Here is a 16,222-nt window from a genome sequence, read left to right as displayed (position 1 = left end):
TTGACTCAACATGCTATTTTTGCTTACTAAGCGAGCAAGGTCAATGTACAAAAAATAAAGTCTCACACTATATACACTCCCAACAATTTAAAGAGTAAACCTAACAACCAACGTTTTGGCAAAAATCTAAATTTATTTGTCAAATAATACTTGTCGACTAACAGTGAAACGCTTACTTACGGGCACTAATCAACAATGCAGAAAACGAAATTAGAGAACAAATTAAGACAGGCAATAAAGTGAGTTTAAAAAAAAATCACTGCATTGCCGAAATTATTGTTCTTGGGTTGACCCATTCAATTGTTGGGAGCATATAGTGTGATTTTACTGTTAGTCAACACCTCTACAAACATGTGGGTGTGTCATGCGTTTTTCTAGACTGTTCAGTTACGACCAAAAGTTACAGCAGCAATAAACAAAATACTTACAATTTGATTCCAATCTCGCTATAGTCCAGTCCTCGTGGCAAATCTTACGAGCTAAGAAAATACTTTCACTTCGAGGTTCAGCCTCGTTTGACTGTTCCCAGCAGTGGGAAGGAGGGGGCAAGTCATTCCCAAGCCCAATGTGTTCCAGACGGTATCAGCCCCCCCATGTGGACATTATTATAAAAGTGCTTTGGAAGTGTCTTAACATGTAAAATGGGATTTATCAGTAAAAAACAGGCTGACCAAATCGTTACTCAGATCTTTCACCTATGGCTTCAAATAGTTGGCTTACAATAAATTATCTGTGTGGTATAACATGCATAACTAAAAACATTTGAGAGCCACATAAAATACATATTTCCTCCGATAAAAATTAAACCAGGAGCAAAATGAACAAATTCATATCAATCTTTATTGTATTTAGAAATTCACGCATCAAATCTTTTTTGAATACTTTTCTTTACCATTTACAACAGGGCGAGAATGAGACAAGCAAAAACATGCCCTTTCCATCAGGCGCAATATAGGCACACTACAGAATGGACTGAAATGGGGGGAGGGGAAAAAGAGATACATAAAGTGCTTCTGTCAACGGTTCTCTTTAATTAGGAAAAAAGTAAAAACATGAGGGGGTTGGCAGGTAGGGGGGAAATTCCATGGCTCAGAGGGGACGTGGTGGATTGTATCAGACAGTGGGGAAGAACAGTGGGACTGATGTGGGGAAGGGGGAAATGGGGGCAATTCTTTCAAAAATAAAAATGTTCCAACAAAACCAGACCTCAACCCAGGATGAGGCTGGACATGCCCCCTGGGGGGTTTCTTCGGCCGGAGGGGGCGGCTGCGTTGGCGGCAACTCCCGAGGGGGCAGAGGGCTGTGGTGCCTCCTCCTTCTGCTCCTTCTCTTCAGGTTCCTCGGGGCAGTCTACTTTACCACACAACACAGAGGAGACGACACTATCAGGGTCATAACTACCTGGCCCACTGATCAGAGATCTGATATGACTCAGGTTGAGTTCACACAGGCAACCGAACTGATCTTTGGCCCAATTATTGGCAAGAGAGCGGATCTGATTGCCCAAAAGGTCAATTGTGGTAATAAAAAAATGAATAAAATCAGTCTTGGGCTGCCTGTGTAAACACAGCCTATGATCTAGCCATGCTAGACTGGAGAGAGGCACAGCACTTCCTCACTACAAACACATATCTTGAACAAAAATATAAAATGCTGCATGAAACAATTGTAAAGAATATACTGAGTTACATTTCATATGACCTAAAATCAGTCAATTTAAATATATTATTTAGGCCCTAATCTGGGAATACAGATATGCATCTGTTGGTCACAGATACCTTCAAAAGAAATGGGCCTTGGGATCTCGCCGTCTAAGCATTACAATTGTGTTCGTTGTCCTTAGCTTATCTGCCTAAAACATAACCTCGCCGCCACAAATGGGGCACATTGTTCACAACATTGACATCAGCAAACCACTTGCCCACAAGACACCATACACATGCTCAGCGGTTGGACACTGCCACATTCCCTAAAACGACATTGGAGGCAGCTTATGGTAGAGAAATGACCATTAAATTATCTGGCTACAGCTCTAGTGGAGATTTCCTCAACTTGAGACATCTGAGGCATAGTGACAAAACTGGCCTTTTACTGCCCCCAGCACAAGGTGCACCTGTGTAATGAGCAGGCTGTTTAAATCAGCTTCTTGATATGCTACACCTGTCAGGTGGATGGGTTCTCATCAAAGGAGAAATGCTCACAAGGGATGTAAACAAAGTTGTTCACAATGAGAGAAGACATTTCTTCATATGGAACACTTCTGGGATTTTATATTTCAGGTCATGAAACAAACACTTGACATGTTGCATTTATATTTATGTTCAGTGTAAATATCATCCAAACCTTGAATTGATAGGATGTCTGATAACAGTAGCACTTTGGTTGTAGCAAGGATAACCTGATGGGTCCTGCTACCACTTTCCAAATGATAGATCAACAATAGCAAGGGATAGATTCAGTAAAATGTGCATAAATGTACTAGCATAACTCAAATCAAAGCAGATGCAATAAATTGAACTCAACAGTCCTCCATGAGGCAAATCTCATCTGGAATGAAATCACACTGGTGGAGAAACAGGCTGTCAATTGCCCATTAGTGATATAGAATCTCAAAGTCAAATTTCCTGAGAGCCATTACAGTATGGCGTCGGTAGGGGCTTACAGCAGCACGTAGACAAAGTGTGTGTTAAGACAGTGTTTCTAAGCCTATTTTGGTATCAAGGAACATAAAGCTGTGTTTTTTCCTTCAGAAAACTGCTTGGCTTACATTTTACACCTGAAAATTGTACAACATCAGTGTCAGTCAAACACTTGGAGGGATCAGACAAGATCCTCCCAGGGTCCGCTGCCAGTCCAGTACCATTTCAAGCCCCCGTCTACAGTGCTTAGACAAGACCATAACAGTGGAATGCCTTAACCCTCCATTATCCAAAGAACACACTATCACTAATGTTTGCAGCACCTGGAAGTTAATAAATATCCTTGCTCCTCATAGGAACAGCATTATATCATTACAGAACAGATGACTGACCACAGACATTATGAAAGGGCACAACTGGATCAAAGAGAATCTGAGTTGTGACTACAAGGTGTTCCCTAAAAATAAAAAGCCTTAATAAAAGCCCTCTATGAGTCATGTGTTGTATAACTGGGACACCAGAGTTTCTCCTGGTTAGATCAACAAGGTCAGGAAAAACTTCCCAGGTATGACAAATGTCATTGTTGAAAACAAAAGGAGAGACATGACCATGTTTAAAAAAGGCTGGAATTATCAGAGCTGCCACGGTCGACCATGATGCCATTCATTGTGGCCATTTGTAACTAATGGGAGTCATGCACTGCTGTTTACAGACAGCTGAGAGAACGAGGAATGTGGAATCTTTCCTTCCAGTCTGGTAGGGACTTCTTTTAAGTGGTGTCTCTTCAAAAGACTTCAATGAGATTCATCATTGGAATCTAAATTATTTTAGTAGCAGTCAAAGGTTTGAACACACCTACTCATTCAAGGGTTCCTTTATTTTCACTATAGTAAAGTAAATAGTAATGGTAAAGACAAACTATTAAATGGCATATGAAATCATGTAGTTAAAAAGTATATTTTTCAGGACCCCGTCTTTCAAAAATAATTTGTAAAAATCCAAATAACTTCACAGATCTTAATTGTAAATGGTTACAACACTTTCCCATGCTTGTTCAATGAACCATTAACAATTCATGAACATGCACCTGTGGAACGTTTGTTAAAACACTAACAGCTTACAGACGGAAGAAAATTAAGGTCACAGTTATGAAAGCTTAGGACACTAAAGAGGCCTTTCTACTGATTCTGGAAAAACACCAAAAGAAAGATGGCCAGGGTCACTGCTCATCTGCGTGATAGTGCCGTAGGCATGCTGCAAGGAGGCATGTGGCCTGCAGATGTGGCCAGGGCAATAAATTGCAATGTCCATACTGTGACGCCTAAGACAGCGCGACAGGGAGACAGGACGGACAGCTGAACGTCCTCGCAGTGGCAGACCACGTGTAACAACACCTGCACAGGATCGGTAAATCTGAACATCGTACCTGCGGGACAGGTACAGGATGGCAACAACAACTGCCCGAGTTACACCAGGAACGCACAATCCCTCTATCAGTGCTCAAACTGTCCTCAATAGGCTGAGAGAGGCTGGACTGAGCGCTTGTAGGCCTGTTGTAAGGCAGGTCCTCACCAGACATCACCGGCAACAATGTCACCTATGGGCACAAACCCACCGTCGCTGGACCAGACAGGACTGGCAAAAAGCGCTCTTCACTGACGAGCTGCGGTTTTGTCTCACATGGGGTGATGGTCGGATTTGCGTTTATCGTCGAAGGAATGAGCACTACACCGAGGCCTGTACTCTGGAGCGGGATCGATTTGGAGGTGGAGAGTCCGTCATGGTCTGGGACGGTGTGTCACAGCATCATCGGACTGAGCTTGTCGTCATTGCAGGCAATCTCTACGCTGTGCATTACAGAGAAGACATCCTCCTCCCTCACGTGGTACCCTTCCTGCAGGCTCATCCTGACATGACCCTCCAGCATGACAAGGCCACCAGACATACTGCTCATTCTGTGCGTTATTTCCTGCAAGACCGGAATGTTAGTGTCCTGCCATGGCCAGCGAAGAGCCCGGATCTCAATCCCATTGAGCACGTCTGGGACCTATTGGATCGGAGGGTGAGGGCTAGGGCCATTCCCCCCAGAAATGTCCAGGAACTTGCAGGTGCCTTGGTGGAAGAGTGGGGTAACATCTCACAGCAAGAACTGGCAAATCTGATGCAGTCCATGAGGAGATGCACTGCAGTACTTTATGCAGCTGGTGGCCACACCAGATACTGACTTTATTTCAGAGACACATTATTCAATTTAGGTTAGTCACATGTCTGTGGAACTTGTTCAGTTTGTGTCTCAGTTGTTGAATCTTTGTTCATACAAATATTTACATGTTATGACATCTCACAGCAAGAACTGGCAAATCTGATGCAGTCCATGAGGAGATGCACTGCAGTACTTTATGCAGCTGGTACTGACAGTTAATTTTGACGCCCCCTTTATTTCAGGGACACATTATTCAATTTAGGTTAGTCACATGTCTGTGGAACTTGTTCAGTTTGTGTCTCAGTTGTTGAATCTTATGTTCATACAAATATTTACATGTTAAGCTTGCTGAAAATAAAAATGCGTTGACAGTGAGAGGACAATTATTTTTTTGCTGAGTTTTAGATACTTCAAATTAGCAACCCTTTGCCTTGATGACAGCGTTGCACACTTGACGTTCTCTCAACCAGCTTCACCCGGTATGCTTTTCCCAACAGTCTTGAAGGAGTTCCCACATCTGCTCAGCACTTGTTGGCTGCTTTTCCTTCACTCCGCAGTCCAACTCATGCTGTGAACCACACATGCGGAGAAGCTCTTAATTTTCCAGATTAACACATGAAGGTCAGTCAAAGTAATGGACTGTTGTTTCTCTTTGCTTATTTGAGCTGTTCTTGTCATAATATGGACTTGGTATTTTACCAAATAGGGCCATCTTCTGTATACCACCCCTACCTTGTCACAACACAACTGATTGGCTCAAACACATAAAGGAAAGAAATTCCACAAAATAACTTTTAGAAAGATACACCTGTTAATTGAAATGCATTCCAGGTGACTACCTCATGACGCTGATTGAGAGAATGCCAAGAGTGTGCAAAGCTTTCAAGGCAAAGGGTGGCTACTTTGAAGAATCTCAAATATTAAATATATTTGGATTTGTTTAACATATTTTTGGTTACTACATGTTTCCATATGTGTTATTTCACAGTTTTGATGTGTTCCCTATTATTCTACAATGTAGAAAATAGTACAAATAAAGAAAAACCCTTGAATGAATAGGTGTGTCCAAACTTTTGACTGGTACTGTACATAAATACCATATATTAAAATACTGCCATTCAAAATGGAATCAGAGATACTTACCATTGTTTGCCTGCTGGCACTCCTCAACCTGTCAGATGGAGAATAATAACAGTCAGCATTTTACTTTATCAATGGCATTTGAGTCAGTTCAAAAACACAGGACTGAGAATCACTGAAAACCATCCATGACAGCAGACTTGTAGAAACCAAGTCAAGTGTCTTACCAGTGGAAAACACACACATTACATCTATGAATAAAACAATGGCCGACATAATTCAATGTCAGTGACCCCTCGCCCTTACCCCTAAAGGAACGTTGATGGAGGTGATGACCTCGTCTGTCTCATTGTTTTTGGGGAAGAGGAGCGGCTGCTGGCACCGTCTAAGGGGGGCGGATGGTTCTCCGCACAGAGTACCCTTGGCCGTCCCGCCTACGGAGAGAAACAACACCCAGTTAATAAGTGATGACTCAGACTTCACAAATTAGTCAGAGGAGATGACCTCACTACTAGAGTTCTGTAAAGCAGACCAGTGATAGGGACTAGTGTTAGGCCTAATGATAGTTAATGGAGTGTCAATGCTAGAAGTGCTAATAAAAACATGAGTTTCTTTACGGGTTGTTTCCACTTTACATTTCATTGATTCACTGGCCGGATTTTACAATTTGGTTGAATGGGTCTAAATGGATTAAAGACTGGTGTGGAAGGCTGGTAACAGTTTGCTTTACCATCTTGATTTGTGGTGCATTCCCGTTTTAGTGGAACTGAGTGACTAACATGCAGTATGGCAATGTTTTTACTGAGCATAATGCTGCTAGGAACTATTTGCCAAGATGACATGAGAAAATGCGGAAAACCACTAATGCAAACAAATCTGATGGCCTACCTATCAGTCTCAGACAGATACCAACAGACCAAGCAGCAAAGCAGCCAGTGGATGTAGGCTAATCCAGACAAATGCTGAGCCAAAACTCATAGGCTAACCCACATACCCCACTCAGCGAAAGGGCATTTTGGCCAACATTTAAGCTAGGCTACAGTCCCATACAAACTCCCACTGAGCAACAACTGTACAGTAGAAACAATGGGAAGTCAACAGATTGGTCTACCTGCCATCTATGACTAGAAGGAACAAAGCCAGACAAAGGGATGATTCTTGGTCAATATATCACTGCTTGTTAATGAAGTGAGAGGAGAAAGCATTGTGAAGTAATGGCACAGTGACTCAACAAGGTCTCCTTTATTATGGCTCTGCATCTGTTTATCAGGCCCTGCTGAATGACTGCTTTAATGCTTTTACATTAGCTTTGGCAATGGGACATAAACCGTGGACATGGCCAATAAGTGATGCTTTAATTGACTATAGTGCCATTACATTTAAATTAAACATTCAGATAGTACTGCAAGATCAAGATGTAGGTCTATATCAATGTTAAGCTGAAAACAACTGGATTTTTGGCCATTATGTAGGAGGTACTTCTCAACCAAATTTCCAGATTGTGATGTCATTAGGTAAACAGCAGCCTAAGTAAACATCCTGAAGCCTATTAACACAGAAAACAGTACGAGCAATTCATGAATATCCAGACCTAAACACAGGCAAATAATCCAGGTGTATTCATGGAAATATATCAAGACTAATGCAATTTTTATTAAATATAGGCTAGCCTAGACCAAGTACTCAACTTCCAGCCGAGATGGCACCGAAGCCAAACGAATTAAATAATTATATTATAATTAAGTCTACTATTTGATAGAGCAGTCTGACTGAGCGGTGGTAGGCAGCAGCAGGCTCGTAAGCATTCATTCAAACTTTACTGCGTTTGCCAGCAGCTCTTAGCAATGCTTGAGGCACAGCGCTGTTTATGACTTCAAGCCTATCAACTCCTGAGATTAGGCTGGCAATACTGAAGTGCCAATTAGAACATCCAATTGTCAAAGGTATATGAAATACAAATGGCATAGAGAGAAATAGTCGACACGTCATAATTCCTATAATAACTTCAACCTAAAACTTCTTAACTGGGAATATTGAAGAACTGGGAATATTGAACCTCCAGCTTTCATATGTTCTGAGCCAGGAACTTAAACATTAGCTTTTTTACATGACACAGATTGCACTTTACCTTTCTTCTCCAACACTTTTTCTGCATTATTTAAACAAAATTGAACCTGTTTCATTATTTATTTGAGAGTAAATACATTTAATGTATTATATTATGTTAAAATAAAAGGGTTAATTGTTCATTCAGTATATATATATATATATATATATATATATATATATATATATATATATATATATATATATATATACATATATATATATATATATATATAAATAAAAATCATCCAAACAATGTTAGCGTCTTTTTTTGGTCCTCCAATTATCAGTATTGCCGTTGAAAAATCATAATCGGTTGACCTCTAATTTGAACCTAGCTTTAGACAATGTGGAATAGCAGGAAGGCAGAGTGTGAACACTGCATGCAGCTGTCGGCTCCAAAGGTCAGAGGTTACAGTTAACAAACACATGCACACCACATTCTCCACACTTCATGCGTGGGCACGGATACGCCACTACACCAGTAAATGGATTACTACATAAAGGGGTGACTACAGGGGTGACTACAAAAAGAAAACAAGCCACGCCACGGACATCGACGTCTCGCTTTCAAACTCAACACCTTCTTTGCCCGCATTGAGGATAATACGGTGCCACTGTCGCGGCCTGCTAACAAGGACTGCGGACCCTCTCCCTCTCCGTGGCTGATGTGAGTAACGTGTTACCCTTCGCAAGGCTGCTGGCCCAGATGGCATCCCTAGCCGCATCCTCAGAGCATGCGCAGACCAGCTGGCTGGTGTGTTTACGGACATATTTAATTGCTCCCAGTCTGCTGTCCCCATATGCTTCAAGATGGCCACCATTGTTCCAGTACCCAAGAAGACAAAGACACCTGAACTAAATGACTACTGCCACGTAGCACTCACTTCTGTCATCATGAAGTGCTTTGAGAGACTCTTCAAGGATCACATCACCTCCACCTTACCTGCCACCCTAGACCCACTTCAGTTTGCATACCGCCCCAACAGGTCCACAGACGATGCAATCTACATCACACTGCCCTATCCCATCTGGACTAGAGGTCAACCGATTAATCGGAATGGACGATTTCAAGTGTTCATAACAATCGGAAATCAGTATTTTTGGGCGCCAATTTGTCGATAAATTTTTTTTATACCTTTATTTAACTAGACAAGTCAGTTAAGAACACATTCTGATTTTTAATGATGGCCTAGGAACGGTGGGTTAACTGCCTCGTTCAGGGGCAGAATGACAGATTTTCACCTTGTCAGCTCGGGGGATCCAAACTTGCAACCTTACAGTTAAAAAGTCAATAACAACGCAATAACGACCTGCCTCTCTCTCGTTGCACTACACAAGGAGACTGCATGTTACGCAAATGCAGTAAGTCAAGATAAGTTGCTAGCTAGCATTAAACTTATCTTATAAAAAAACAATCAATCATAATCACTAGTTAACTACACATGGTTGATGATACTACTAGATATTATCTATCGTGTCCATATAATCTGACTGAGCATACAAGTATCTAAGTATCTGACTGAGCGGTGGTAGGCAGAAGCAGGCGTGTAAACATGAATTCAAACAAGCATTGCGCTGTTTATGCCTATCAACTCCCGAGATGAGGCTGGTGTAACCGATGTGAAATGGCTAGCTAGTTAGCGCGCGCTAATAGCGTTTCAAACGTCACTCGCTCTGAGCCTGTGATTGTTTCCCTTGCTCTGCATAGGTAACGCTGCTTCGAGTGTGGCTGTTGTCGATGTGTTCCTGGTTCGAGCCCAGGTAGGGGCGAGGAGAGGGACGGAAGCTATACTGTTACACTGTCAATACTAAAGTGCCTATAAGAACATCCAATAGTCAAAGGTTAATGAAATACAAATGGTATAGAGGGAAATAGTCCTATAATTCCTATAATAACTACAACCTAAAACTTCTTAAAAGGAACCACCAGCTTTCATATGTTCTCATGTTCTGAGCAAGGAACTGAAACGTTAGCTTTCTCACTTTTAATTTCTTCTCCAACACTTTGTTTTTGCATTATTTAAACCAAATTGAACATGTTTCATTATTTGAGGCTACATTTATTTTATTGATGTATTATATTAAGTTAAAATAAGTGTTCATTCAGTATTGTTGTAATTGTCATTATTACAAATATTATTATTATTATTATTATTATTATATCTATATATATTTGTTTTAAATCGGCAGATTAATCGGTATCGGCTTTTTTGGTCCTCCAATAATCGGTATCGGCTAATCTGGACAAGAGGAATACTTACTGCCAAAATTACATTTACTACCACCTCATTTACTGCTGATATGGCAGACTTGCTTAAACAAATGTGGTTTCTACTGACAATTGAGATGTACAAACTATGGCATAAGGGGACAACAAGCGGATAAAAAGCGATCCGTAATTTCGATTAAGACATTAATGAGCGAGCGACAACAGACGTAGTCAATATAACTATTTGTTCAGCACTTTTGAAATGTACAGCGACAGAATTCAGAACATGGGCCGTTCTTAGTGTACTCCCTGTGAGGCACCTTGAACACCGTTTGGGTCTTTGCGTGTCAGAAAAGACAAGTCATATAACACTATTTGACGCGTTAAATAAGATTTTAATGTGACCCGTCAAATAACACAACTCTATTTTAGAATGTTGTGTGTGCTGAATTTGCACGTCCAAGCCAAGCACCACAACTATGATGTTTTTACAATACTGTGTTGGTGAAAATAGACCAAATTATTAGGGTGAGGCACATGGGCTACTAACAGCTTACGACACAACATACACTTAGTATTACTTTCTTAGCTACAGTAAACATATCTCCCAGGCATATTACATAATTTATGCAGCAGCATACAATACATTTTTGGACTCAGGTGGCGCAGCAGTCTTTTGCGGGGGGGGGGGGGGGGGGGGGGGGGCACTGCCGCTCCATTGAATAGCAGGCTAACGTTGGTGGTTTCTTTGCAACGCTTGCAGTTTGCCACTTATTCCTTAAAAATGACTCATTGTTGAATTTAACATTGTGCAATCTTTATGTAGAATGGCCGATGAGCACCGATACAATTTATCTAGAATTTATCTTCATTATTTCTCTTCGTATGAAAAGGATTAAAAAGGATTTGCCAGTAGATTGTCGACAACTAATGACTGCTAGCTAAGACTTGGAAAGTAAGATGTTGAGATGATCAGTCCAATCAAAGCTACTGTAGATGTAACGTGATTTGATGTAATGGGCACTTCTAACATAACTCTATGGCAAAATTTGAGCTCTAACCTTGGAATTGGGGATGACGTACTGTCCAATGAGTGACAGAAAACTGAGCCAATCAAGTGCAACGCTCTGTATTTTCTGGTGGCTAGCCCCACCACCACCACTGAAAGCACTGAGCTAAGCTGAAACACCTGCATTTTGGAGCTGCCAAAAGAAAGACATTTTATTTGAATTTTTTTAAAGAGACCATGGTTACAGTCCAAGACACACCCTTCCCCTCAGCCATCAAATTAAGTGGACACTTCTGATGACGTATCATGACCACCCTTGGCGGGTAATGGGTCACTCGTTCATCTCTCCGTACCTGTTTTTATTAATCACCCAACTTCTTGCAAATTCTTTAAATAATAGTCCTGTACAATGTATTTCCATAGCTGGTAAAGAAATTATTATAAGCCAGCTGGCTGATGATAATACACTTTTTCTGAAAGACACTAACCAAATTCCCATATCGATCAATGTGATACAATCCTTTTCCAAAGCATCTGGTCTATATCTTAACATTAATAAATGTGAACTCATGGCCGTCAAAGATTGTGTGACACCTTCATAGTATGGTATTGCAGTAAAAGAAGAACTTACATATTTAGGCAGAACCATTACAAAGGATCAGAAGTCTAGAGGCTTACTAAATTGTAACCTTCTTATTAAAAAAACCCAGAAGAAACTAAATCAATGGCTAGAGGGACTTATCTTTAAAAGGTAGAGTCCTAATAACCAAGGCTGAAGGTATCTCTAGACTAACATATGGTGCTCTATCTTTATATCTAGACAGTAAAATAAGGAGATAGACCAGATGCTTAGCAACTTTCTGTGGAGAAACCGTACCCATTACATTAGGAAAACTGTTGTAATGAACACTTATGAGAATGGTGGACTGAATTTTCTGGACTTTACTACTTTAAATAATACTTTTAAGATCAATTGGATAAAACAATTCCTAAGAAGACCCACTTCTATCTGGAATTGTATTCCTCATCATGTCTTCTCTACTTTTGGTGGCCTTAACTTCATATTGGTTTGGAATTATAATATTGACAAAGTTCCAGTGAAACTTTCTGCTTTTCATCGGCAGGTTCTTGTCATGGTCCTTAATTTATAAACACAATTCTTCTCCACACAGATATTATATATGGAATAATCGGGATATATTGTATAAAAATACTTCTTTGTTTTTAGAATATTGGTTCCGAAATAATATCCTATTGGTGAGCCAACTGGTAAATGCAGAGGGTCTTTTACTCAGTTATAAGGAATTCTTATCACTTTATGTCATGTATTGTCATGTTGTGTCTTGTCTCTGTCCTTTCCCTTCACCCTGTCTCCCTCTGCTGGTCGTTGTTAGGTTACCTTTTCTCCCCCTCTTTCCCCCAGCTGTGTCTTGTCTCCTCCTAACCACCTCGTCACCCCTTTTCCCACCTGTTCCCTTTTTCCCTCTGATTAGGTCCCTATATCTCTCTCTGTTTCTGCTCCTGTCCTTGTCGGATTCTTGTTTGTTGTGTTTCATGCCTGAACCAGACTGTCGTCATGTTTGCTGTAACCTTGTCTTGTCCTGTCGGAATCTGCCGGTCCGTCTGAGCCTACCTATGTTTGGTAATTAAAGAAGCTCTGTTTAAGTTAATTCGCTTTTGGGTCCTCATTCACGCACCGTAACAGAAGAATCCGACCAAGAATGGACCCAGCGACTTCGGATCCTCTCCACTCAGCCGTCGGGATCCAGGGAGCGATGCTAGGCAGACACGAGCAGGAATTGTCTGCTGCTCGACATGCCGTTGAGACCCTGGCCACCCAAGTCTCCAACCTCACAGAACAGGTTCACCATCTCCGCCTCGATCCACCGGCCACTTCCAGGGCTTTCGAGTCTCCGGAGCCCAGAATCAATAACTTGCCGTGTTACTCTGGGGAGCCCACTGAATGCCGCTCGTTCCTCACCCAGTGTGATATTGTGTTTTCTCTCCAGCCCTACACTTTCTCCAGGAGCACTGCTCGTGTCGCCTACGTCATATCTCTCCTTATTGGACGGGCTCGTGAGTGGGGCACGGCAATCTGGGAGGCAAGGGCTGAGTGTACTAACCAGTATCAGGACTTTAAGGAGGAGATGATACGGGTTTTTGATCGATCTGTTTTTGGGGAGGAGGCTTCCAGGGCCCTGTCTTCCCTATGTCAAGGTAATCGATCCATAACAGACTACTCTATTGAGTTTCGCACTCTTGCTGCCTCCAGTGGCTGGAACGAGCCGGCTTTGCTCGCTCGTTTTCTGGAGGGTCTCCGCGCAGAGGTAAAGGATGAGATTCTCTCCCGGGAGGTTCCTTCCAGCGTGGATTCCTTGATTGAACTCGCTATTCGCATTGAGCGACGGGTTGATCTTCGTCACCGAGCTCGTGGAAAGGAGCTCGCGTTCTCCGTTGCCCCCCTCTCCGCATCACTACCATCTTCCTCTGCCGGCTCGGGTGCTGAGCCCATGCAGCTGGGAGGTATCCGCATCTCGACTAAGGAGAGGGAACGGAGAATCACCAACCGCCTCTGTCTCTATTGCGGTTCCGCTGGTCATTTTGTCACTTCATGTCCAGTAAAAGGCCAGAGCTCATCAGTAAGCGGAGGGCTACTGGTGAGCGCTACTACTCCTGTCTCTCCTTCAAGATCCTGCACTACCTTGTCGGTCCATCTACGCTGGACCGGTTCGTCAGCTTCCTGCAGTGCCTTAATAGACTCTGGGGCGGAGGGCTGTTTTATGGACGAGACCTGGGCTCGGGAACATGACATTCCTCTCAGACAGTTAAAGGAGCCCACGGCCTTGTTCGCCCTGGATGGTAGTCCTCTCCCCAGGATTCAGCGTGAGACGCTACCTTTAACCCTCACTGTTTCTGGTAATCATAGTGAAACCATTTCTTTTTTAATTTTTCGTTCACCTTTTACACCTGTTGTTTTGGGCCATCCCTGGCTAGTTTGTCATAATCCTTCCATTAATTGGTCTAGTAATTCTATCCTCTCCTGGAACGTCTCTTGTCATGTGAAATGTTTAATGTCTGCTATCCCTCCTGTTTCCTCTGTCTCTTCTTCACAGGAGGAGCCTGGTGATTTGACAGGGGTGCCGGAGGAATATCACGATCTGCGCACGGTGTTCAGTCGGTCCAGGGCCACCTCTCTTCCTCCACACCGGTCGTATGATTGTAGTATTGATCTCCTTCCGGGAACCACCCCCCCCCCGGGGTAGACTATACTCTCTGTCGGCTCCCGAACGTAAGGCTCTCGAAGATTATTTGTCTGTAGCTCTTGACGCCGGTACCATAGTCCCCTCCTCCTCTCCCGCCGGAGCGGGGGTTTTTTTTGTCAAGAAGAAGGACGGGTCTCTGCGCCCCTGCATAGATTATCGAGGGCTGAATGACATAACAGTGAAGAATCGTTATCCGCTTCCTCTTATGTCTTCAGCCTTCGAGATCCTGCAGGGAGCCAGGTTTTTCACTAAGTTGGACCTTCGTAACGCTTACCATCTCGTGCGCATCAGGGAGGGGGACGAGTGGAAGACGGCGTTTAACACTCCGTTAGGGCACTTTGAATACCGGGTTCTTCCTTTCGGCCTCGCTAACGCTCCAGCTGTCTTTCAGGCATTAGTCAATGATGTCCTGAGAGACATGCTGAACATCTTTGTTTTCGTTTACCTTGACGATATCCTGATTTTTTCACCGTCACTCCAGATTCATGTTCAGCACGTTCGACGTGTCCTCCAGCGCCTTTTAGAGAATTGTCTTTTTGTGAAGGCTGAGAAGTGCACTTTTCATGCCTCCTCCGTCACATTTCTCGGTTCTGTTATTTCCGCTGAAGGCATTAAGATGGATCCCGCTAAGGTCCAAGCTGTCATTGATTGGCCCGTCCCTAAGTCACGCGTCGAGCTGCAGCGCTTTCTCGGCTTCGCGAACTTCTATCGTCGTTTCATCCGTAATTTCGGTCAGGTGGCAGCTCCTCTCACAGCCCTTACTTCTGTCAAGACGTGCTTTAAGTGGTCCGTTTCCGCCCAGGGAGCTTTTGATCTCCTCAAGAATCGTTTTACATCCGCTCCTATCCTTGTTACACCTGACGTCTCTAGACAGTTCGTTGTCGAGGTTGACGCGTCAGAGGTGGGCGTGGGAGCCATTCTTTCTCAGCGCTCCCTCTCTGACGACAAGGTCCACCCATGCGCGTATTTTTCTCATCGCCTGTCGCCGTCGGAACGTAACTATGATGTGGGTAACCGCGAACTGCTCGCCATCCGGTTAGCCCTAGGCGAATGGCGACAGTGGTTGGAGGGGGCGACCGTTCCTTTTGTCGTTTGGACTGACCATAGGAACCTTGAGTACATCCGTTCTGCCAAACGACTTAATGCGCGTCAGGCGCGTTGGGCGCTGTTTTTCGCTCGTTTCGAGTTTGTGATTTCTTATCGTCCGGGCTCTAAGAACACCAAGCCTGATGCTTTGTCTCGTCTCTTCAGTTCTTCAGTAGCCTCCACTGACCCCGAGGGGATTCTCCCTGAGGGGCGTGTTGTCGGGTTGACTGTCTGGGGAATTGAGAGGCAGGTAAAGCAAGCGCTCACTCACACTCCGTCGCCGCGCGCTTGTCCTAGGAACCTTCTTTTCGTTCCCGTTCCTACTCGTCTGGCCGTTCTTCAGTGGGCTCACTCTGCCAAGTTAGCCGGCCACCCTGGCGTTCGGGGTACGCTTGCTTCCATTCGCCAGCGTTTTTGGTGGCCCACCCGGGAGCATGAGACGCGTCGTTTCGTGGCTGCTTGTTCGGTCTGCGCGCAGACTAAGTCCGGTAACTCTCCTCCTGCCGGCCGTCTCAGGCCGCTTCCTATTCCCTCTCGACCGTGGTCTCACATCGCCTTAGATTTTGTCACCGGACTGCCTTCGTCAGCGGGGAAGACTGTTATTCTTACGGTTGTCGATAGGTT

The 16,222-nt window shown here is 43.5% G+C and overlaps 1 protein-coding gene across 3 annotated transcripts in view; it reads right to left on the bottom strand.

Moving 5' to 3' along the window:
- Nucleotides 1-820: 820 nt before the first annotated feature.
- Nucleotides 821-16,222, bottom strand: part of LOC118936313 (uncharacterized) — a 27,994-nt gene continuing 12,592 nt past the window's right edge. For 2 of the 3 annotated variants that reach the window (XM_090194091.1, XM_090194095.1), the window contains exons 4-6: nt 6,229-6,356; nt 5,986-6,013; nt 821-1,353 (exon numbers count right to left, since the gene is read on the bottom strand). In XM_090194091.1, the coding sequence (XP_090050217.1) occupies nt 6,231-6,356 (126 nt within the window). In that variant the 3' untranslated portion in view covers nt 821-1,353; nt 5,986-6,013; nt 6,229-6,230. The remainder of the gene's footprint in view (nt 1,354-5,985; nt 6,014-6,228; nt 6,357-16,222) is intronic. The other variant, XM_090194093.1, reaches the window with a different exon arrangement.

This window comes from Oncorhynchus mykiss, chromosome 12, assembly GCF_057628025.1.
Source record: "Oncorhynchus mykiss isolate SJ-2025 chromosome 12, ASM5762802v1, whole genome shotgun sequence".
Classification (NCBI taxonomy): domain Eukaryota; kingdom Metazoa; phylum Chordata; class Actinopteri; order Salmoniformes; family Salmonidae; genus Oncorhynchus; species Oncorhynchus mykiss.
The sequence above is the reverse complement of the archived record's forward strand: the minus strand, read 5'-3'. Positions and strand labels throughout refer to the sequence as shown.